Source organism: Schistocerca serialis, chromosome 1 (genome assembly GCF_023864345.2).
Source record: "Schistocerca serialis cubense isolate TAMUIC-IGC-003099 chromosome 1, iqSchSeri2.2, whole genome shotgun sequence".
Taxonomy (NCBI): Eukaryota; Metazoa; Arthropoda; class Insecta; order Orthoptera; family Acrididae; genus Schistocerca; species Schistocerca serialis.
The window spans coordinates 1,100,145,652-1,100,171,355 of record NC_064638.1 but is presented as its reverse complement, the minus strand read 5'-3'; the positions used below and the strand labels follow the sequence as shown (position 1 = coordinate 1,100,171,355).

Genomic DNA, 25,704 nt, shown 5'->3' with positions numbered 1-25,704 from the left:
GATAGAATCCGCAAGAGATTTTTCTGGCCAGGTTTATTTGCATCATTTTCAATTGGAGTCTGTTTTACTGGATTAATAATGATGCTTGTATCATCAGCAAACAGTGCCAGTTCAGCTTCCTGTTTCAGATAGGAAGGGAGGTCGTTCACATGTATCAAGAACAGAAGGGGACCCATGATTGAACCCTGTGGAACACCTAATGTAATTTTACCCCAGTTAGATGAAGTGGCAAACTTATTTAAATCACTTGACCCATATAAGGAAGCTTTTTGCTTCAGATTCTGTAGGTATGACAAAGCACTCATATGCTATTCCATTTATACCATTTAATTGTAATTTATGTAACACAATGACATGGTTCACACCACGAAATGCTTTGGACAAGTCACAGAAAATTCATATTGGTGACATTTTACTATTTAAAGACTCTGTTATGTGCACGGTCAAATTGCATATTACTGTCTCAGTGAAACAGCGTTTTTGAAATCCAAACTGTGATTTACTAGATATGCCATTACTTTCTCAAAGATTTTTGAAAATGCTGTAAGCAAGGATACTGACCGGTAATTATTGACATCTGAAGTGTCCCCCTTTTTGTAGAAAGGCCTGACAATGGCATATTTTAGCCTGTCTGGGAAAATACCTTGAGTTAGCGATGCATTACATATGTGACTCAAAACATCAGCTGTCAATGCTCCACATTGTTTTAATATCTTATTAGAGATGTCATCTACTCCAACAGAACATTTATTTTTCAAAGATTTAATAATTTTACTTATTTCAGAAGAGGGTGTTAGGAGAAACTTAATCTGATTAAATTTTTTGAAAACAGACTCCTCTATGTACTCCCTGGCTTTTTCTTTTGAACTGTTCTCACCAATTTTTTCTTCTACACTTAAGAAGTGGTAGATACATTAGCTACTTGTGTACTGTTCGTTAGGATGGTCTCGTTCTCTTTAATAGTAATACTACCTACTCCAGTGGTTACTTTTCCTGTCTGCCTTCTAACAACATTCCATATTGATTTTATTTTATTGCTGGCGTTGTTAATTTCTTCTCTAACAAACATATTTCTTGATTTCCTTACTACTTTTCTCAGTATGTTACAACAATATTTATAGTGTAAAACTACTTCTGAATTTTTATTAGTTCTTGCTGTCTCATACAGTTTTCTTTTTCATTCTGAAGACAGTTTAATACCTGTAGTAATCCAAGGTTTCTTTGAAAAGTTTATGATATTACATTTAGTAATTTTCTTTGGGAAACAATGTTCAAAAAGGGATATAAATTTATCAAGAAATATGTTGCATATATCATTAGCATTTGGCTCATCTCCCCAATTAACATTTCTTAAGCTTTCTCTGAAGTGCTCTATAGATACCAAATTGAGCGACCTCATACTTTTACTTAATGGTTTCCAAACTGTACACCCTGTTAGATTTTGTAAGTTAATCAGTTGTGCATCATGGTCTGACAATCCATTTATCACAGGGTATGCACGTTGGAACCCTTGTTTACTGGACTATTTTTTATTGTTTTGCTCAATAGTACCATCCCTCAAAAATGGAAAGCAATGATCTTGCTGTAGAAGAGGTACATTTCACAGTATCAAAGATGAAATGCTCTCTGCTCTTAAGGTATGTTCGGGTATTTTAAGAGTGCTTGTTTACTATACTTCTTTGCTTCGAATGATCTTTCCTGTCGTATCACTGAATACTGACCTTACGTCTTGGGCAACCTGTATATGTACAGAAAGTAAAGGCAATTGTTTTTGTTGTTTAATAGAAAATTAAAAACACTGATGATGCTCTAATTTCAGTGAAACATGACTGGGTATAAGAGGAGAGAATTGTTTTGCCCAAGGCGAGACCATTTTGAGAGTGTCGCACCTTTGTTTCAGGAGCAGAGTGACGGCGAGCATGCGGTCTCGCCTGGCAGAGAGGACGGTGGCCGCGGCGCCGCCGCTGCTGCTGCTGCTGCTGGCTCTGGTGGTCCCAACGGAGGCCTACTCTTGTCCCTCAGAGTGCAGCTGCCACCCGCCGGACGGCGCCCGCGTCGACTGCTCGTCGCAGTCACTCACAGCCATACCGGAAGGCCTCGACCCAAATGTAAGCCACGCGCAGTTTCCACACAGTATGGGACCATTCAGGGCTGGTTATAATACGTCGATGAGCAATTATAACAATTACGTAGCCATAAAGCGTGAGTAGGCTGACCACATTCAGTTGCAACAACCCTATCCGAGGCTGGATAACCCTCACGATATCGGAACACGACAGAGATCAATGTCGGAGTAGTCCATTACGCGGGGAAGTAGATGCAGATATCCTTCATCACCGTTCTAGGCGAAGCCCTAGTGGAGATGGTATACCATTGCCTCCCTTCGAGCTAAAAACTGTCCTGTGACTAGAGCCTGCCGTCGGGTAGGCCGTTCGCCGGGCGCAAGTCCTTCGATTTGATGCCACTTCGGCGACTAGCGCGTCGATGGGTATGAAATGATGAAGATTAGGACAACACAACACTCAGTACCTGAGCGTAGGAAATCGCCGATCCAGCTGGGAATCGAACCCGGGCCCTTAGGCTAGGCGCGCACTGGCGATTTTCCGTCGTGCAATTTATTTGTCGCAAGAATGAAACACAGTGGCTCGAATAGGTGCGAGCGCACGTGCGACAAAAAAGTAGCGGCGACTTAAAAGACGCAACCGGCCCTATTTCACGCGCGACGCGACTGTCGCAGGTGTGGAATGATTCACAGGCACTGGCATGGGCCCGCGCGCACTAGCGACGCTCTGCTCTGTGTTGCATACACACAAGTTCAGTGCGCCAGCAGCATGTGCTATAACGGAAGTTGCGCTACGGATGACATTGTAAGTTGTGTTGTCGATTCAGAAAGACTAATTGCAGAAGTAGAAAAGCGATCAGCTCTCTAAAATAGGAAATTAAAAGAATACAGTGATAGCAATTTGAAAGAGAAACTATGGGGAGAAGTATGCTGCAGCCTAATTCGGAACTGGACTGAATTGCCTGGACCAGAAAAGACTAACAAAGATATTTCATGGTTCACTTACTTTATTCATTCATGTAGACATCACAGTTACAACAATTTAAATTTTTTCATATTGCCAAGATACTGATCCTTGTGGAATCACAAAGTAGTTTGCAAAATAATCCCTTATCTGCATACCACACGCATAAGCTCTTATTCCGACAGGCTCACAGCCTTGTAGAAGGCATTCGTACGGCTCGTCCTCAGTTCGTACAACGTCATTTCGTCTTACGAAATTATGCAGAATACAACATGCTTTCATGATTATGTCTGAAAAACCAACATCCACATCCAACGGTCGATGAAATATTCTCCATTTGTTAGCCAAAATCCCCAAAGTACATTCCACCATTCTACGAGCACGACAATGTCTATAATTAAAAACACGCTGTTTCATTGTCAGGTTTTTCTCCGAGTACGGCCGCAGAATATGTCTAGACAGTGCAAATGCTTCATCTCCTACAAAATTAAAAAGTTGAGGCTCTCCTTCCTCGTCGTCTGGTAATTTTTGAGGATTTGGAATGTTTAACTGATTAGAGTTCAGTTTTTGATAGAAGTTGGATTTCTTAAACACATTATAATCCCCATTGGCTCCGTACGAGCCCACGTCTATCACAGTGAAACAATAGTCAGCGTCCACTACGGCCAAAAGTATTGTCGAAAAATAATTCTTGTAATTATAAAACTCTGAGCCACTGTCAGCAGGCGTCTTCAGTCTCACATGTTTCCCAACCATAGCACCAATGCAATTTGGAATGTCAGTTCTGTCTAAAAATTGTTTGGCAATAATCTTCCAATCATCTTCAGTTTTTTTTTCTGCCATATGAACAGGCTGTAGACATTGCCACAACTGCTCGCATGTATCCTTCACAATTTCTCTGATTGTAGTGGCTCCCAGTAGATATTCGTAATGTAATGAACGAAAGGTATTTCCAGTTGCAAGGTATCTGGAAGAAATAATATTCAGTAACAGCATTAATATTTATTCATAAAAGTATTAAGGTACATTACGCGAAAATAGAAATACTGAATGTGATGAGGAATGCCAGATATTATCAGCTTTCACCGATTTTTCCACAGCATCCGAACATGTGTTATAACACAACTCAAGCGAATAATAACACCACTCAAGCAACTTATTCTTCAGCATCTTCATTCGTTCAACCGTATTCTTCAAATGTCCTAAATGAAACGGAACCTCCACAAAATTTGTTCGTGTGCCCCTCTGCTGACAACCGCAACAAGACCACAGAAACCTCTATGCGCAACATGGTTTTGCAGTTTTCTCATGAAACAAGTTCGCCAGTTTCGACTTGCAGTAGTGATTTTCTTGATGTATCTGATCGATAATGTAAAATGGCAACAACAATTGTTGAATGAAATGATTCTCTTGATGTATCTAATAAATAATGTAAAAGGGCAATAAAAACTGTTGAATGAAATAATGTGTGCTCACCTCAAAGTCAGCGATAAGCGCCCCTCAGGTGGTATACACTTCCTCCATGTCGTATCTTGTTTTGTTATATTCGGTCCTACTGTCTGAAGCAGTGTATCAAAACTATTCTTACTCATTCGATAGTATTGAAAGAATTTATTTGGGTGATTCTGTAACTCTTCGTGTAATTTGTAAAACTGACCTTTCACTACTCTCTGACTTACAATCAGATGCACCCAGTAACGACATTTGACAAGCTGTTTCGATGAAATCCATGCTGGTACTGAGAGTAGTTGCGATTTTCCTGCCGCTGTGTGCGCACCACAATGTACTTCAGCGACAGCGATTGTTAAGTCGCGCCGACTGAAAAATCGCTTGTGCGTGCCTAGCCAGGATTGACATTCTGTCGCGCTGACCACTCAGCTACGGGGGACGGACTCCTTTCGAGTTGATACGAAGAGTCAAGTGTGTACCTGTGTCGTTCATATGAGAACTTGTAGAATTTAGTATTGTGTTTCTGTTGTTATGGTTGAAGGGAAGGGAGATGATGCAACCGCCACATAGCCTATTCCTCGGAAATAGAACCATCGAGCTTAACGTCCCCATCCAACGAACGAAATACCATCAACGGTGCATGTAGCTTAACTTTCAGACGCTGGAATTTAATTCAGGACATTGACACAAAACTGGTGAGCAGGAACCTTACATTACCACCTCACGTCCGCAGCTCGTGGTCGTGCGGTAGCGTTCTCGCTTCCCACGCCCGGGTTCCCGGGTTCGATTCCCGGCGGGGTCAGGGATTTTCTCTGCCTCATGATGACTGGGTGTTGGTGAGGTCCTTAAGTTAGTTAGGTTTAAGTAGTTCTAAGTTCTAGGGGACTGATGACCATAGCTGTTAAGTCCCATAGTGCTCAGAGCCATTTGAACCATTTTTACCACCTCACCTTCCCTTGCCCGCCAAACACTGGTAGCGAAAATTCTCTTCCACCAGGATTTCAACCAGCTTATCTCCGAGTCGAGCTCCACCACACAGGAGTACGTTAGCCACTTCGCCTGTAGAGACGGTTGATGACAGAGGAGGTAAAGAGACAAATAAACTAACTGAAAAAAAATATTAGGCACGCCCTTAAAAGACCACAATGATCGCTCTGGAGTGTTGTAGATGGAGCAGAACCGGTACCTGGAGGTTGCGTGACTCCAACTCTGATGTAAATCATGACAGTGAAGTGGTGTGTACACTCATAAGCCAAAACTTTATTATCACCGCCCACAGCAAGGTTGAATTCCTCCTAGTGCTTTTGCGGAAGGAGACGAATGGACAGTCATTATAGAGAAGATATGGGCCGCAAATGCGGAACTTCACTGACGTAAGCAGCTTTGACAAAGGGGACACTGTTGTGGCGCTGCGGCTGCAAACGAGAATCTCTGAAACAGTGATGCTGGTCGCCTGTTGGCGTACTACTGTCGTGAGCAAGTATGGAAAATGGTTGAAGGGCGGTGAAATAACGAATAAGCCGTATGGGACTGGATGACCATTTCTCATCACAAAACTGATCAGAGTATGCCCCACTGTGTAATCCAGGATAAGAAGCGATCTGTGGCAGATCTTACGACGAAGTACAATGCTGCTACAAGCACAAGTGTTTCGGAGCACACCGTTCAGAGCACATTGTTGAACAGAGAGCTCCACATCACATGACCCCTACGTGGTCCTGTGTTGACCCAACCACAGAGTCATATATGACTTACATGCCGTCATCCAGGCGGATGGCTGCACGAAACAAGCACCGCGCTACAGATGCAAGACAGTAAGGGCAAAATTACGCTGTGAGGTACAAGAGTTGGGCTTCCATGGGATATGTGGTGCTAACAGAAAGCATCACGACAGCAGTGAGCTACGTGAACATTACTGCGGACCACCAGCATCGCATGCTTGAAGTCTCCCCCTTTAGCGATGAGATCTTCCAACAGGATAACTGTCTGTGTTGCAAGGTCAGAATCGAGCTGCGGTGATTTGAGGGGCATTATAGTGAACTCCCATCGATGTCTTGGCCAACGAAAGTGTCTGATATGAGGCCATTGAAAAACATATCGGGTACCATTTGCCTGCCTATGAACCACCATCCCGTAATTCGTAGGAATTGCCTGTGGGTAGACATCTGATATCACATACTTCTGTAAGCGACTTGTAGAATGCATACCAAGTAGAATCTCTGCGTACTGTGCTTGAAAAGTGGAATAATATCCTATTACCCAGGTGGTCATGATGTCTTTCCTCAACGGTGTATATGATCTTGCCTTTAATGAATCAGTGCAGCAACGCGGTTTGATGCGAATACGTGACAGAATGTCAGAAAGGGTCTATCGTGTTTGGACGTACCTATAACAACACCGTGAATGAAGTTGTCCGATTGCTGGCGTGTCAACGCAGGCTGTCGAACTTGTCTACAAGGAACTGTGTACCATTCGCAGTAACGTAAGAACAGTCTTAACTGACCAGGACTGTATTCAAGTGTTACTCTCCGTCAGTTACCAGTAGGTCTCAAACGCGACAATAATTGTGTAGCCAGTGAATGCAGGTTCGCCTCAACTAGTTTCAGAGCTAACATTGCAAAAAAAAACTCCATGCAATTTACATTTGCTGTTGGCCGTTTCTCACAGTGGTACGCAAAGTTCCACGTCTTCAGAGGGCCAAATAATACATAAGCTTGACAATAGCTGACAGGAAGATGTTAGTTTGGTCCGTCACATCTACGTTTTGCATGTTTCTAAATTATGCAAAGCATCGAGAGCTTTGACATCCCAATGAGGCATTTAACCTGCAGTATTTGGAGATTGCAGATTGGGCTATAGTCTGTTCTGTAATGTTGTTGGAGTGTTCGTCGTTCTGTGATCTGAGCCCACTCATTTCGTTAACCATGAAGAAGAACCAGAATGTTTACTTCAGCATTCTCGGCAATCTTTCCTCGATATCTTCATGAGGAGTATGCTGTGGACAGTTCCATCTTCCAAGGTAATAACAGCTCTGTTCACATAGCTACATGCACAGGTTTCTGGTTTGATGAAAACTCGGGCTTCCCATCGCACTTCATTTGGTCCTTTAAACAAAATGATCTTAATGCTGCAGAAAATATGTGGGACTTACAGTTCCTCTTTCACTTCAAGTAAAAGATTAAAGGTTAATCATTTAATAACTAGCAAGAGGGGAATGTGAAATTATCTTAATGACGAGAGCTGAGAAAGAAATAGGCGTAATCAGTGTTTGCTGATTTTCTCTAACAGGATGATGCGTGACTGCGAATTGGTATTTCAGTGACTGTATAGGCCTTGCAATGCAGTGATTCTTTATAACAGACCAGACTTCGTGTAATAAATTTAGAATATATGCAGGTTCTGTGACCATGTGATATCCATTTAATACTACTGCAATGGTGGTCAGTCAATGGTATCACCGTAATAGCACCGTCCAGCTTAACTCGTTGCTCACTATCACAAAACCTCGAAAAATATTTCAGAATCGATGTTGAGACAAGGAATCATGGTAATATTTAATAAAAAACATAAGCTCTCTCAAGACTGTACTATTAATCTAACAAATACAAAAACTACTATATCATCACCTAATATTAGCCGGATAGGAAAAGTGGGAAAAAGAGAGTGGTATAGGAAGCTAAGAATTATCTAAAACTTGTTTTTTAAAACAAAATCCCAGCGATTCTCCAACACTTACTTGCTTCACGAACGTTTATAATATTATCTGATGGGTTTTGAGCACACATAAGTAAGTGACACATTCTTGAGGATGTATACAACGTGTGATCACACAGACAGAGCCATACGCACGTGAGTACAATCAACAGAATGTACACAATGTCAGCGCTAGGATTGTATATACCCTCCTTATGCAGCAATTCAGGCTGTACTTCGCCCATGGAGACGATCGTAGAGGTGCTGAATGTAGTCTTGGGGAATTGCCTGCTATGCAGTTTCCACATGGTGCCTCAGTTGGGCCAGAATTCGTACCGGACGGGCAGACCACGCAGGATGACATTTCATCCAGTCCCAAACACGCTCAGTGGAGGACAGTTCAGGGGATCCTGCTGGCCAGGGTAGTTGACCTTCACGTTCAAGAGCACGTTCGGTGGCACGGGATACTTGTGGACGTACATTGTCCTGTTGGAAAAGCACATCACCCAGCTGGTCCATGAACGGTAGCATGATGAGTTGGATGATGGTTTGAATCTACTTTGCACTGTTCAATGTTTCCTCGACAATCACCAGAGGCGTAGGGCCAGTGTAGGGTTTTGCTCCCCACACCCTGATGCTGGGTGTTGGCCCTTTCCTCCTCTGTCGTATCCACTCCCGATTTTCGCTCCCACCCACGCGTACAACCATCATTGGCACCAAGGTGGATCGACTCTCATCACTGAAGACGACAGGTCACCATTCGTCCTTCCATAAACACCTATGTTGCGACGTGAGCGGAAGACACCCTAACGGTACGCGGGACTGTAGCCCTGCTTCATGGAGACGGTTGCGAATGGTTCACGCTGATATCCCTGTAGTAATCGCGTCCCTAGGTTGTTGTGCAGTGACTGCTGTCCAGTACGCCACTTCGTCGGATACGACCGTCTTGGGGTGCATCTGTGCGTCGCAAATGTCCTAATCCAGGTCGAGGTGCACGTGCACCTACTGCTGACCACTGGCGACAACATCTATCCACTGTGGGTACTTCACGCACCACATGTTGCGCAGTTCTGCGGTACATCCACCTGGCCTCCCGCAGGCCCGCTATACGCTGTCGATGACTCCACCAATTGCACAAACGGTTTACGTATGCGCTGTCGCACCATGCTAACAATGTTGAAGGCACAGACGGAGCTCCGTCAGCTACGGCTAACTGGCTGCAACTGGCCAGCTAGCAACAATCCACGGCCGATAACGCGGTTCCTGGTGTGTCCGAAGCTCTGCGCATTTCATCATCGCATGTACCGCCCGTTCGTAGCGTCCAGTGCAAGTATGGCGGGTCTTATTCGCTTCCGTCAGTGTGTTCGTTTTTCATTTTTCAGGAGAGGTATTACGAGGGATTAGCGTGATGTCTCTCGGGGGCGACTACGGTTTTTGTCCGGTACGTTTATTTTTGTATGAGTGTAATCTGTTATCATTATCCCGTAGAGATACTTGACAAATGAGTCTGCTTGGACCTTATCTTCTTCGCAGCTTGCTCCGTGGAGGGTTCTACATCAAGTGTACGTCACCTGTCATAGTATTCTGCGCTGGTATTTAGAGAACGGTTCTTGTGGCTTGAACATCAACGGGTGCAAAATATTCTACAAGAGGTGGAAAATCTGAAGCGATTATACGTGTATCTACTAGCCATTTTGACTGTTTCAGGTAAACATTAATACGCAGATGTCTTGTGCATCTACATAGATAAGTGACAGTTTCAACTACACCTCTGAAATAGAACATCGTTCAGATCACTGTCTCAGAAAGTCACATGCAAATCCGTCTCTCCCCATATGTCTCCGCTGCGTTGTTACACACAAATGTGCATCTTATTAGCACTTACATCACGCTTGAAACGTTTGAGATGAATTTTTTACATCCTGTATGGAAATGTTGAAGATCGCATATTATTAGCGGCAACGGTTTTATCACTTCAGTTCGTCAGTACCAGACGTCAGAAGTCACGCACTTCTAAAATATTAACGGCGAGTAATGGATGTCGTCAGTGAATGTGCTTTCTACGAGGAGTATCGTGAAATTACAGCACAATAAACGCAAAACTGTTCCGCATTAGTGTATGTGCAGAAACGGATTGCAGGGAAACAGATCAAACGTAAACCCCACAACGGGTTATGAAAATGACGTTCCTGTATGATGACAGATGTATTACCTACATGCCAGTGACAGTCTGTACAGATTTACCTCGCCTGCTAATACGATGTCATAGCACTGCTACTATTATATGTTGGTAACAGTGAACCGTCGAGATCGCTGTGAACTCCGCTGTCGTAAATAATTACATAAATAAAAGATCAGAGGCCACTTTTGAACGTTTCCTGCTATTATAAATATAACTGCAGTTACCTTAGTGTACGTTTTAGCGTCGTGGTAAATAAGACAGATACCAGAATGAGATTCATTTGATATATCCTCAGGAAATGTATCCCAGGCACACAGGAAGTAACTTAACAGTACTTGAATATTCCCCGTCAGGCTGGGATCCGTAACAGATAGAATTGAGAGAGGAACAAGAGAAGCTCTAAAGAAGAGCAGCGTGTTTCGTTACAGATTCATAAAGTGAGCGCGAAAGCGTCATAGAGATGCTAAGACAACTGCAGTGGCAGACGCTGCGAAAGAGACTTCTGTGTGAATGTCTAGTGTCAAAGTTTCGAGTACTTTCCTAGAAGAGTCCACCTATATATTGTAACGTCCTACGTATATCTCTCTAAAAGACTATGAATGTAAAATTAGAGAGATTGGAGCCCATATGAAGGCTTACCAGCAATCGGTCTTTTTTCGAGCCATTCGCGAGTGGACGAGGGGGAAGTGATAGTGATCCACAAAGCATCCTCCGCCACACACTGTAAGATGGCTCACCGAGTGTAGCTGTAGGTGTAGATGTAGAACGTATTTTTCTGCTCGTGCTTGCAGTTGTAATTTCAGGCCCAATTTCACAAGTGAGAATGATATGAAAAGAGTGCATTCTAGTTCATTAATTCTATGGTTTTATAAAGCAGGTCAATTATGTTTTACGAAAATTGTATGTTATTGTTCCACTGGTGTGGCTGTACTAGGGAAGAGAAAAGGTTGCTCAATGAGACTCTTCCATTAAATTTTATATTATGCCAGAAAGACAGAAAAATCGAGAACAGGAGATCATGATTTGTGTCTTTCAGGTAGAGTTTGAAAATGTGCAATATAAATTACGATAGTTGAAGTTGAAAAAGAGAAGGACAGCTGGAAAAATATGAGAAGTAAATTGCAGGCTGGAGAAAATTTTGTTAACGAAATTAGACATTCAACTAAGCAACATATTTCACTTGCTGCCAGGATTAGAGAGGTAAGAGTCTCTTATAGATGCGCAGGAATGTAGGATGCAACAGAAGAGTGCTAGCGTAAACGGAGGAGGAAGATTTCTACCGCTAGACAGCAGTCATTGAAGGGGTCTGCATCAACAGCTACACCAAACACACCGAACATTAGCTGTAGGGTACGAAGTCAGAAGGTTTTTATAATCAAGTGCTAGTCTTAGCGAGGTAATAGGAAACTTAGGAAAAATGTGTAGGGATTTTAACAAGAAATATCAGGTGCTGACAGTTCAGGGAGCTGCAAACAATCTGGCTTAAAACGAAAAAAACAAGATGTGGACTATATGGGAGCAGCTATTGTGCAGACAGATAGAGTTCTGTGGGAATTCTGTGACGCCATTACCAAAACTGGATTAACTATGCTGTTAAGCGAGCTTGCATGAGCTGAGGGGCACCTTCGGACGTGTGTTGTCCCAGTATTTGCTGTAGTAAGATGGGCCAAATCTGAAAGGGATATGAAAGGACAAGTTGGCAAAGCTATTAGCAGAAAACGTAATGGTATCTACCAGCAAACAAAGGCTAATGCCCGAAATTATTTGCGTCTGGTGTGACACTGACTTTAGGACAAATTCAGAGTTCACACAGACAATATTAAAAGAAATTTAATTGACAAATCATCCTAAGGTACGTTAAATCAACTTGCTTCACCAGAATATTAGAGGAGGTTAACATAAAATTAATTTTTTTGCAGAATCATTTTATTTGGAAAGAAAATGACGTCATTTGTCTGTCTGAATATAATATAAACATATGAATACAAAATTTTAATGCAAGTGGCTGCAGATAACGTGCTTATTCATATAAATCGAATATGGATAAAGGAGCTTTTGACCCCCTTCAGAAAAAAGGAATCTTAATTCAAATTTTGACAAATAACAGTCTTCATAAGAAGACTACAGTACAAATTTATAGATCGCCTCCTGCAACGACGGCTCGTGGCAGGAAACCACAAAAATATAGAAATAAGTAAATACCGTATAGATCACCGCTAGTAAGTTACTAATAGAAAAGTAATACTTGTTTTTGCTACCCTGTACTGTTCTTTACTACGTAATACAGAAATACTCATTAAATTTTGTGTTTTCTATTATACAGGAAGAAAGGTTATTAATTTGTCGTGATTTCTATGTAATTTTTTGGAGAACTATGATAACAAAAGTGATCTAGAACTGCGTTTAGCCACTTAAAAATTTGTATCAGGCATAAACTTCCCTACTTGCTTTGCTACAGGTAGTAGTAGCCTTTTAGATAATGTATTCATATAGCAAACAGGAGTTAAAGAAATGCATGCTATCCAATAGTAAACGGGCTGTCAGATCACGATGTACAGTTAGCCACATTACGTTACTTAGATCCGTGTGCGGTTCAGAAATACTCGAAGAAAACAGTGAGGCTGATTAATGACAAAAGTACTGAAGATTTTAAAGAAAGCTTAAAAATGGTGACTGAGGTGAATTGTCAATAGGCTTAATGCTAGCTAGAGATTCAACATCTTTGTTATTAGTTTTTATCCATTTTCTAAAGCAATTTTCCTAAAGGATTGTCTAGTGCAATGACGTGAAGTCGCTAAAGAAACCTTGGATCATTACAGGTATCAAAGTCACTTCACAACAAAAAAGGGGAAACTAGATAATACTCAGAGCAAGTAAAATTAGTCAAGGACTAAGCACACCTTGTCTTTAATTGTTTGATCAGACAATAAAATAAAATCAGTATCGAGTACTATTAAAAGGGACACAGGGAAGCAGGCCACAGAAGATGACATTATTTCTGTTGAAGAAATGGCTCTGAGCACTATGGGACTCAACTGCTGTGGTCATCAGTCAATTTCTGTTGAAGAAGAAAAGGTCATTGTAAGTTCATATGTAGTAGATATTTTTTAGAATTATTTTTTTTAAATAGTACAGAAAACTGGTGCATTTAATTCAGAACAGAAAGCTAAACAGTACGCCAAAGAAGCAATACAGAGAACATTTAATGACATAAAAATTAATCTGACACCCCTATCTGAAACATAACCGATTATCCTGACTCTAAAAATCAAAAATTCATATGGAGTGAATAATATCTCCAATATGGTACTTAAATGTTGTCACTCTACTACATGTAATATTATTAGTCACTTGTCCAATTCACCATTATTCCACACAAATTGAAATGTGCCATAGTTAAGTCTCTCTATAAAAAGTGTGACTCTACAGTCAACAAATACGATCCACTGTCACTCCTTACACCATTTTCCAAAATTTTTGAAAAGGTGATGTATTCAGGGGTTGTCACCCACCTGTGAAGTAATGATCCAGCCAATCACGATTTTTATTTCAAGAGGGTCGCTATACATAGTCATTTATTTATACATTTATGGAGAAGACTTATCTAAGGCATTTCATAGTGTCAATCAAAACATTCTATTAGAGAAGTTAAATTTTTGTTGAGTACATTAGTCATGACATGCCTGGCTTAGTTCCTATTTAAGAAAAATGCAGAAAGTTACCCTGACTGTTCAAGTAATACAAGGAGGTATGCCTCTTTATCTGCATGTGGAGAAATTACTATGCAGAGTCTCACAGCGTTCGACCATTGGCTCTTTACTGTTCTTGCTTTATGTTAATGAACTGCCAGTTTATGTAAATGGATAAACTGAAATGGTCCTGTCTGGAGATGATAGAAGCATTTTTGTGAAGATGAGCGAAGAAACATCTACGTGAAAATAGTAAATGTTGCTTTTGTGAAAGTTGCTGGCTGGTTTTACGTAAATGAGCTAACTTTAAACTCTGAAAGAAAAGCTCACATCCAGTTTTGTACTGTCAAAAATATCCAACCTCCTGTTAAATTAGCACATCGACAAGAAATAATAAACAGGATAAAAAGTTCTAAGACCTTAGATGTGCATATTGATAAAAACTTAAAACTGGAAAAATAATAGACCTCTTAAAGCTTTTAGGTTCAGCTATTTTTGCCATATGAATAATACGAACTTCCTGGGTAGAGAAGTCATATTTCGCATTTTTCTCATTCTGTGACGTATAATGGGATAATTTTCTGGTGCAGCACTTCCCTTCAGTAAAACGTATCCATTGCACAAGCGAAAGTAATTGGAATCACATGCTGAGGTTCAGACGCACACAACTTGCAAGCATCCCTTCAAGCAGCTAGGGAAATTTAGCACAATTTTAGAGTACATTTACTTATAAAATTTATTTTCAACAATCCATTGCTACTTGAGACTAATAGAGATTTTCGACAATACAAAACTAGATGGAAAAATGGTCTGCAGTTCCTTGTAGCGAATATAATTCTGACAGAGAAAAGAGAACTATACATCTCTTTGATATCGAAATAAATGTCTAAAAGATATTAGAGGTGCTTTAAAATATGGGTGAAAGATGTTTCTCCTTAATAACTTCTTCTATACCATGGGGGAATTCTGGATTAAAAATAATTAGTCGTTTTTGCGGAAAACCCTACAAATGGCCAGTATGCAGTCATATATATTTTTTCATATTATATGCAAGTGTGTTTGTGTGTGTGTGCGGAAAACCCTACAAATGGCCAGTATGCAGTCATACACATTTTTTTATATTACATGCAAGTGTGTGTGTGTGTGTGTGTGTGTGTGTGTGTGTGTGTGTGTGTGTGTGTGTGTGTTCTATGTTTGTTCTGTTAACAAGTTACACATCACAGCGTATATCGTGAATATGATGTATGTACCAAGTAAATAACTAACTATAGTTGTGTCAATACATATCCAGTATGCTCACCAGCGTGCTTTGCGACGTGAAATACATGTGCATATTCCTTTGCACAGAATAACCTGCCATCAAATAAATCTTCTGCGCTGACAACGTGTGACGAAACAGCGTAAATAGTTTACGCAGTTGTCGATGTTGAGACAACTAGAGTACAGACACATGTGTGAATTGTAGAGTCATACTAATTCGTTGCGGCAATATCATTATATAAATCAAATATAACACGTTAAAAACAATATCCTACGACTCTTACAGGTGGTTAAAGACGAAGACGTTGCAACAGATGTCAGCACCCGTGCGTCACATTAGCACCACACGGGGTTACTACAACTTTTAGTAGTAAATGACTACACGATATTCATTATCGTCACAAGCAGCAGAGACATATTTGTAAAGAAGAACTGAAGTTCAGGGAGAAAAAAGAAAAAAACAATCTTCAATTACACAGATTGCTGTTTGTTTTCGTGCAAATCGTGTTTATAATACAGTATACTGATGTGCCGGGTTCACATGAGAATATATGGGGCTAAAAACGAACAGAAAGGAAAATATGTAAAAAATTAAAAGCAAACAGAACGTGGCTCACTTATAGATCAATTTTAATCATAGACAACAAATCTGGACTTTGATTTTTCCATGGCAAAGTAATTAGTAAGTTATCGAGTCATTAGTATCATTGTTTTAATTAATTAATATTACCCAGAAAGGTCTTTTAGACGAAGCCGGTTACCTGTATCGAGGTAGTTCGACCAATTACATCGGCCGTGGCACTTCTGCCGCTTCAGAATGCTTTGTAAAAAGACTGTTGACAAAGAAATCGACCAGTACTCTCACACCAGGATATGCAGGGTACGTCCATGAACGTTATCCCCCACAAAACCTGTGTCACTGCGAATAACAGATTGTTCCGACATACAGCCATATCAGTAACTCAGATGATAATTTCTGAAGCAGAACCGAAGTTGAAGCAATCATAGAATGTTGGTAATGTAAATACAAGCAAAAAAGTTCGACGTTGAAAGAGAAGGGTACCAGAATTCCATTTGAGTTGTTGATGTATCAAAGCACTGTACTGTACAGGTGTTTGAATGTTGGGCAGGGGCAGCTGAATTTAGTGAAACTAAACTTCCAATTGCTGTTATTTATAGGTCTCCTAACACTGACTTCAGAGCATTTCTGCTCAAGCTAGAGAGGGTTCTTGGTTCACTTAATAAGAAGTGACTTTAATATTAATTTTGTATGTGATTGTGCAAGAAAAAGGATGTTGGGAGATTTCCTAAATTCATATGATCTAATCCAGACTGCATTTTTTCCAACCACGGTGCAGGGGAACAGTAGCCCAGCCACAGATATATATATTTTTTTTTTCATTCTTCATTACTAGATGGGTATTCTGTTACCAAAAGGGTGAATGGTCTTTCGAACCATGATGTACAAATTTTAATACTAAAAGGTTTTTGTGCTCAAACAAATGTTATATATAATTACAAATTATGTAGAACAGCTAATCCAATGTCAGTAGGGAGCTTTTTAAACCTCGTTAAGGAACGAGAGTGGCAGGATGTTTATAGTGCGGATAACATAGATGACAAATATAAAGTTTGCCTCGACGCATTTCTCATGCTCTTTCAAAGCTACCTTCATTACAGCGTTCAGAACAGGGTACCAGCAGTTAAAGGCAGCCAGAATGGCTGAGTTATGGGATAAGGACATCATGTAGAAGAAAATGAAATTTATCTCGAAATGTTAGAAGTAGTCACAATCGAGTTACAGTAGCCCATTGCAAACAGTGCTGTAAGGTGTTTGAAAATGTTATTAGGAAGGCAAATAGATGTGGTATGCAAACACAATAGCTAATTCACAGTATAAAAGTGAAACCACATGGTCAGTCGTGAAGAAAGTGTCTGATCAGCAGCACAAGATCGAGAATATAAGATCAGCACGTAGCAAAAGTGTTTCTATTACTGATAAGTCAGACATATATACAGTGTTGAACAATCGCTTTCTGAACTCACTTTGTACAGGGAATCATATGAGTCTCTTGGAAAATGGCTTCCTTAGACTGATATCTGAAATACACCTCCATGATACTGACAATGTGGAATTTGAGTTAATAATTAAATCACTGAAGACTACGGATATGATGGAGTGTCTAGCAGAATAGTAAATTACTGTGCTGCATATGTTAGCTCTGCATTTAGCCATATTTTTAGTTTTTCCTTTAGGGATGGTCAGTTTACTGAACGATTAAAGTACTCAGTAGTGAAGCAGCTTAATGAAAATGGAGAAGGGATAATGTAAATAATGTTAGATCTATTTATATGCCATCATTGTTTCCAAAAGTTACTGAAAAGGCTGTGTATGTAAGGAAAATTGATGCTTTCATTTCACATAATGTGCTGTCAAACGTAGTTTGGTTTTAGAAGTGGTTTAACAACTAAAGCTACGTTCTCTTTTCTCTGTGAGGTACTGGAGGTACTGGACGGATTAAACGAAAGTTTTTGAACGACACGCGTCTTTTATGATTTAATTAAGCTGTTCGATTGTATTGATCACAAAATATTGCTTCAGTAGTTGGACCACTATGGAATACGGGGAGTGTCTCACAATTGTTGCACCTCTTGCTTTAATAACACACAGCACAAGGTGTTCTCCATAGTATTGAGAGAGGCCATGATGTGTTTGCTTACGGCACTAGCTTGATAGTAAAGGATGTTGTGTTCAACGATGGCACTGTTTCAAATAGCTCAGTTCAAGACGTAAGCTTATAGCTTCTAGAACATAAACTAACGCTAAGCAACAGTAAGACTCAGTTTTTACAGTTTCTAACATACAATTCAATACAACGTGGTGGTTTAATTACACAGAATGGGCATATGATTAGTGAGATCGAACAGTTCAGATTTCTAGGTATTTTGATAGATAGTAAACTGTCGTGGAAAATTCATGTTCAGGATTTTGTTCTAAGACTCAATGCTGCCACTTTTACTATTACTATTAGAACAATACCTAACGTAAGCGATAGATCAACACGAAAAGTAATCTACCTTGTTTATTTTCATTCGCTTATGATGTATTGCATCATATTTTAGCGTAACTCTTCCTATTCTCAAATGGTATTTTTGTTCAGAGACAGACGGTTCGGGCAATAAGTGATGTAAGTTCTTGGACCTCTTGTCGAACCCTGTTCATAAGCCTGAGTATTCTGACATTGGCTTTTCAAATGTATCACTTCTTGTTAATAATGTAAGCTTATTCCCAAGAATTAGCAACTTCCACTCAGTTAATACTAAGCAGAAGTCCAATCTGCATCTGGGTCGCACCTCCTTCACTCTTGTGTAGAAAGGCAGGCAGTAGCCTGCTGCATCTATTTTCAATAAACTACAACAAGAATTCAAGAATCTTAGCAGTAATACAGGAGTTTTCAAATCTAAGCTGAAGAATTTCCACATGGGTCACTTCTTCTGTTGTGTCAAGGAGTCCCTCGAAGAATTAAGCTGATTCCTATGTTATATTGTTGACTGCTCTTAAACAAACTTATAACTTGTTGTGTCTTTAGGACTCATAAAACATTTTATTTTGTCCTTTATTACTTTTCTGTTGTAATTTCATGTACTGACACGTTCCAAGACCAATGAGATTTTGTCATCAATTTGTCCTACGGAACTGGACATGTAAAATAAAATAAATAAAAGAACTCCTCGCAGTTTTGTGTAGTAGCTAGGGGTGTCTCTTACATTTCATCAGAATGAACTATTATCATGCGAAAATTTAGAATATGATGAGCAAAGGGCTTAGGAATAGATCAAGTGGTCGCAACCTATATTTGAGTTACGAAACTTGTGGAGTATTCAAAAGAACATCGTAAGCTAAACAAAATTTCTTCGTACAGCAGGCTACAACAACAAGATAGCCGAGACCTATTACATGGGATGGTCTCACCTGCACAAATTTCGTGGGTCGTTCTCCGTGTCGTAAAAACAGAGTAGCACTCTAAAGCTGTATTCGAACAGGGAAATACTTGTTCCCCTGTTGTGACGAGTTTTCGAGGCTTTAATGACTTTACCTGATAAGCCACTCATTGACAAAAGTCTTATCAGTTTGCGGTTCGCTCTTATATCAAGTCAGAAGCGAATAATTTGCACTCATTCAGAGGCGCTTCGAAAGTACACTTCCACGGTGGCGTTGAGCAGAATTTTGGTGAATTTTGGCGCCAGTGTGACTTCATTTTCAACACCAGCTTCTTTTCGTTTATATCGACATCTTAATTTCTGAAGCGTCGTCAAGCCCGATGACGACGTCTCCGGGTGCCAATGCTTTTTCGCTAGTACATAGGAAGATTGTAGACACCTTCGAGCTAAATTTCGAACTTGTGCGTCGCAATGGAATTACGGGTTTCAAAAAAGAGATTCTTTAATTCTTTTGCGCATTGTGATTCTAAAGCGATGTATTCACTGGTGGTTTGAGTGAATGGCACGACGTGTAAGAAGTCCCTTTCACACCGTGAGGTGACATCGTCAGACTATAATGTTTGGCTTTCGGTGTCCCTTTACTGTCCAACACATTTTACTTTGTCCGTCTATATCACATAAAGACCCTGGTAGCTGGGTGGTCAGCGCGACAGAATGTCAATCCTAAGGGCCCGGGTTAGATTTCCGGCTGGGTCGGAGATTTTCTCTGCTCAGGGACTGGGTGTTGTGTTGTCATCATCACTTCATCCCCATCGACGCCCAAGTCGCCGAATTGGCGTCAAATCGAAAGACTTGCACCCGGCGAACGGTCTCCCGACGGGAGGCCCTAGTCACACAACATTTATTTTAAGTAAGGACAAAGCTTGTTTTTCATGAATCTATATAGTGCACATTTTTTCACACACCAGCGCATTTTATTTACTTCACCGTTTCGATATAATTTGTTTTTCTGGGTTCAGTAATACGACACACTAACAGTTATTAGGCTTATGCATAAGCTATTCTCAGCACATTGTTGAGCTGACCAAAAGGAAATATCGACTCCCACTAAAATATGAATGCTGTCAACTAAGAAACATTAAACTTAGATCTATTCATAACAGACAATTAAAAACATGGTACAGTTATGGAACGTCAGTTCTTAATAAAACATAAATACTGTTTTATGAATGTATAAACATCTTAGCACATGATCCAATGAATTTAATTTCTGAGAGTCTCATGTTTTACTGAAAAACTTGTACCGAACTAGTTAGCTGTGTTGTCTTTTAACATGTCATGGCCGTCAATCGTTACTGATATAGTCAGCTGACTTGTCTGTTTTGTGCGTGCCGTGGTCGGGAAGGCAACGATAGTGCGAACACTCTGATCTAGTCTGCTACATCCATACATAAAAGTGAATGTATGTATCTAGGTATATGCCACATCTTCTCCTAAACCAGTGGATTGATTTCAACCAGACTTGGTACACATAGCGCTTATAATTCGAAAAAAAAAAACACTTTGGCGTAAGAACTACCTCCGTCTCAAAAGAGTTGGGGTGAAGGTCAGGACTTGTTGAAGTTCATGATGCGCAAACAGCCAGATGATGTTCATCCAGTAATTGAGAGAGAGAGCCCTTAGTGACTTGCAACAAAATTTACATATATGCCAAACCTTTAAGAGAATTTTTCTTGCTGACACCCCCTATAAAACGATGAAAAGAAAAAAGTTAATCGTTTATTACGTTTCCTCGATTATTACGTTTCTGCTATTTGTGAGTAAAACTGCCGCATCAGGAATGACGTTACAATTTATTACTTCTTTACTGCAAACTCTATTCGCAACATATTTTGGAGACAGTAGTCACATGTATCACTGAGCGTACCTGCAAAAACCTGTGATTATACGACACATTGTTCAGAAGATACCATGTTATAAACACTGAGCTTCGTGAAAAAGTGCCGCAACATGCACCATGTTTTAATCTATTGCTTCTTTAGTGCTATATTCACAACACATTTCACACACAATATCCACAAATACCACTGGATGTACAGGGTGTTTCAAAAATGACCGGTATATTTGAAACGGCAATAAAAACTAAACGAGCAGCGATAGAAATACACCGTTTGTTGCAATATGCTTGGGACAACAGCACATTTTCAGGCAGACAAACTTTCGAAATTACAGTAGTTACAATTTTCAACAACAGATGGCGCTGCGGTCTGGGAAACTCTATAGTACGATATTTTCCACATATCCACCATGCGTAGCAATAATATGGCGTAGTCTCTGAATGAAATTACCCGAAACCTTTGACAACGTGTCTGGCGGAATGGCTTCACATGCAGATGAGATGTACTGCTTCAGCTGTTCAATTGTTTCTGGATTCTGGCGGTACACCTGGTCTTTCAAGTGTCCCCACAGAAAGAAGTCACAGGGGTTCATGTCTGGCGAATAGGGAGGCCAATCCACGCCGCCTCCTGTATGTTTCGGATAGCCCAAAGCAATCACACGATCATCGAAATATTCATTCAGGAAATTAAAGACGTCGGCCGTGCGATGTGGTCGGGCACCATCTTGCATAAACCACGAGGTGTTCGCAGTGTCGTCTAAGGCAGTTTGTACCGCCACAAATTCACGAAGAATGTCCAGATAGCGTGATGCAGTAATCGTTTTGGATCTGAAAAATGGGCCAATGATTCCTTTGGAAGAAATGGCGGCCCAGACCAGTACTTTTTGAGGTGCAGGGATGATGGGACTGCAACATGGGGCTTTTCGGTTCCCCATATGGGCCAGTTCTGTTTATTGACGAAGCCGTCCAGGTAAAAATAAGCTTCGTCAGTAAACCAAATGCTGCCCACATGCATATCGCCGTCATCAATCCTGTGCACTATATCGTTAGCGAATGTCTCTCGTGCAGCAATGGTAGCGGCGCTGAGGGGTTGCCGCGTTTGAATTTTGTATGGATAGAGGTGTAAACTCTGGCGAATGAGACGATACGTGGACGTTGGCGTCATTTGGACCGCAGCTGCAACACGGCGAACGGAAACCCAAGGCCGCTGTTGGATCACCTGCTGCACTAGCTGCGCGTTGCCCTCTGTGGTTGCCGTACGCGGTCGCCCTACCTTTCCAGCACGTTCATCCATCACGTTCCCAGTCCGTTGAAATTTTTCAAACAGATCCTTTATTGTATCGCTTTTCGGTCCTTTGGTTACATTAAACCTCCGTTGAAAACTTCGTCTTGCTGCAACAACACTGTGTTCTAGGCGGTGGAATTCCAACACCAGAAAAATCCTCTGTTCTAAGGAATAAACCATGTTGTCTACAGCACACTTGCACGTTGTGAACAGCACACGCTTACAGCAGCAAGACGACGTACAGAATGGCGCACCCACAGACTGCGTGGTCTTCTATATCCTTCACATCACTTGCAGCGCCATCTGTTGTTGAAAATTGTAACTACTGTAATTTCGGAAGTTTGTCCGCCTGAAAATGTACTGTTGTCCCAAGCATATTGCAACAAACGGTGTATTTCTATCGCTGCTCGTTTAGTTTTTATTGCCGTTTCAAATACACCGGTCATTTTTGAAACACCCTGTACCTGCAAAACATGTCATTGTACGACACATAGTTCAGGAGATATGATCTGCGTGAAAGCGTAACTGAAGAGCGTAATTCGCTAGAGATGCAGGAGAAATATGCGTGAAAATATGAGTGAAATATGTCGAATGTATGAGAAATTTATGTTACAAGTTCTTACGCGAGGAACCAGCAACCTTCTGTCGGGGTGGGGTGATAATCTGGAGAGCAAGGAGGAGGAGAAGATGGACAGACAGAATGGGAAAAGGAGGAGATGGATACAGATAGGGGGAAAAGGCGATAGACAGAGAGAGGGGGAGGGAAAAATGGACACAGAATGATCGGGAATGAGGAAGCAGACAGATAGTGGAAGGGAAGGATATGGTTCTAGGCGCTGCAGTCTGGAACCGCGAGACCGCTACGGTCGCAGGTTCGAATCCTGCCTCGGGTATGGATGTGTGTGATGTCCTTAGGTTAGTTAGGTTTAAGTAGTTCTAAGTTCTAGGGGACTGATGACCTCAGAAGTTGAGTGCCATAGTGCTCAGAGCCATTTGAACCATTTGAAAATCGTAGGCACGATGTATCCTGCGACGAGGCATGCTGCCGACTATGCGCCAGCTACCGGAAAAACGCTATTTATAGACGACACGTCATCCAAGGTCACGGACCTGGAAAAATTTCGAGCAGCCGCAGTGCGCTTATCCCGCCGTCGCGCTGAGGATCGCTAGTCAGCGCGACGGCAGCTGGGCGCGGCTGGCACGCGGCCATTCAGGCGGGCGGCCTAACTACAAGGGGCCGGAACTGACGAGACTTATCAAGATATGAGTAACTGGGATGTTTGGGATGGGTCATTCATACTGACCGAACAGGTTTCTTTTTTGCTGTCTTGTGATTTATTAAAGTAAAGGATACAGCTCTATGTCTACAGTTCAGAGGATGTACCACCACTTTATTACATACTATTATATACAGTCATATCGCCAACTGTTTTACATTTTATATCAACACCTCTACCACAGATAAAGACGCAGATATTATCATCATGAGACAGTTTACAAGACCTACGGGTTCTAACACACAAGTCATATCTGTTTTTCGAGGAGGTCGTTTTGATTTTACTTTTTCTGTTACTGACAAACCTGTTGGTTAGTGTTGGTTGACTGTTGCGATAATTCGTATTGATACTACTACCAAGTCGACTGCAACGTCTTTGGAGCAGATACCTCCTCGTGATGTTCTCGGTTATCGGACGTTCATGGTCACTATGTCTCAAGTTCGTGGTGTTGGAGAAACATCTCACTTATCACTTGTTTGATCTCTGGCATTGGTTGTTGATGTGAAGGAAGTTGAGTTACACCGTTGTTCAGAATCCACGTTTAAGTCTACACCCTCTACAACCAGCTGGGTAAGTGAGTTCAGAGGAAGGCAACGGTATACCACCCCCAACAGGACCGTGCCGAGTAAAGCACTGCGGTGTTCGAAAAATCTTCGGGTTGATGACTGCTCTACTTGTTACGCAGGTTACGTACCTCGACCTCTCGAGGAACAACATCATGACGGTGGACCCGGCGAAGCTGTCGGGCCTGACGCGCCTGACGCGGCTGGACCTGTCGGGCAACTACATCTCGCTGCTGAGCGCGGCAGCCTTCTCGGCGCTGGTGTCGCTGGAAGAGCTGGACCTGAGCGGCAACCGCATCTCGCGGCTGGCGCACGTGGCGGCCGACTCGCTGCTGGCCAACCTGACGAGGCTGGGCCGGCTGTCGCTGGCAGGCAACCAGCTGCGCGAGCTGCAGGAGCTGGACGGGGCACTCGTGCTGGCCAGCCCCTCGCTGAGGGAGCTCGACCTCAGCCGCTGCCAGCTGCAGAAGATCGACCACCGCGCCACGCTGGCGCGCCTGCCGCGCCTCCAGGTCCTCAACGTCTCCGACAACCCCATCAAGTGGGTACGTCTCTCTTGCGGTAGCTATGGTCACCTTTTTCAATTTCCCGTTTCCATTTTTGTTTCACATGTTTGCCCTTTTCGTATCCTCCTCTTCCACCTCTTCTTCATGTCGTTTCTGGAAACCCAGAATCTACTCCGTAGGAATCAACATGGATTCCGGAAACAGCGATCGTGTGGGACCCAACTCGCTTTATTTGTTCATGAGACCCAGAAAATATTAGATACAGGCTCCCAGGTAGATGCCATTTTCCTTGGCTTCCGGAAGGCGTTCGATACAGTTCCGCACTGTCGCCTGATAAACAAAGTAAGAGCCTACGGAATATCAGACCAGCTGTGTGGCTGGATTGAAGAGTTATTAGCAAACAGAACACAGCATGTTGTTCTCAATGGAGAGACGTCTATAGACGTTAAAGTAGCCTCTGGCGTGCCACAAGGGAGTGTTATGGGACCATTGCTTTTCACAATATATATAAATGACCTAGTAGATAGTGTCGGGAGTTCCATGTGGCTTTTCGCGGATGATGCCGTAATATACAGAGAAGTTGTAGCATTAGAAAATTGCAGCGAAATGCAGGAGGATCTGCAGCGGATAGGCACTTGGTGCAGGGAGTGGCAACTTATCCTTAACGTAGACAAATGTAATGTATTGCGAATACATAGAAAGAAGGATCCTTTATTGTATGATTATATGATAGCGGAACAAACACTGGTAGCACTTACTTCTGTAAAATATCTGGGAGTATGCGTACGGAACGATTTGAAGTGGAATGATCATATAAAATTAATTGTTGGTAAGGCGGGTACCAGGTTGAGATACATTGGGAGAGTCCTTAGAAAATGTAGTCCATCAACAAAGGAGGTGGTTTACAAAACACTCGTTCGACCTATACTTGAGTA

General features: G+C 41.6%; 1 protein-coding gene across 1 annotated transcript in view; it reads left to right on the top strand.

The window, feature by feature from the left end:
* The first annotated feature begins 1,919 nt into the window (after nucleotides 1-1,919).
* LOC126455664 (leucine-rich repeat-containing protein 15) overlaps nucleotides 1,920-25,704 on the top strand; it is a 99,083-nt gene continuing 75,298 nt past the window's right edge. Inside the window, exons 1-2 of the mRNA XM_050091435.1 lie at nucleotides 1,920-2,108; nucleotides 24,386-24,808. Of these exons, the coding sequence (XP_049947392.1) occupies nucleotides 1,920-2,108; nucleotides 24,386-24,808 (612 nt within the window). The remainder of the gene's footprint in view (nucleotides 2,109-24,385; nucleotides 24,809-25,704) is intronic.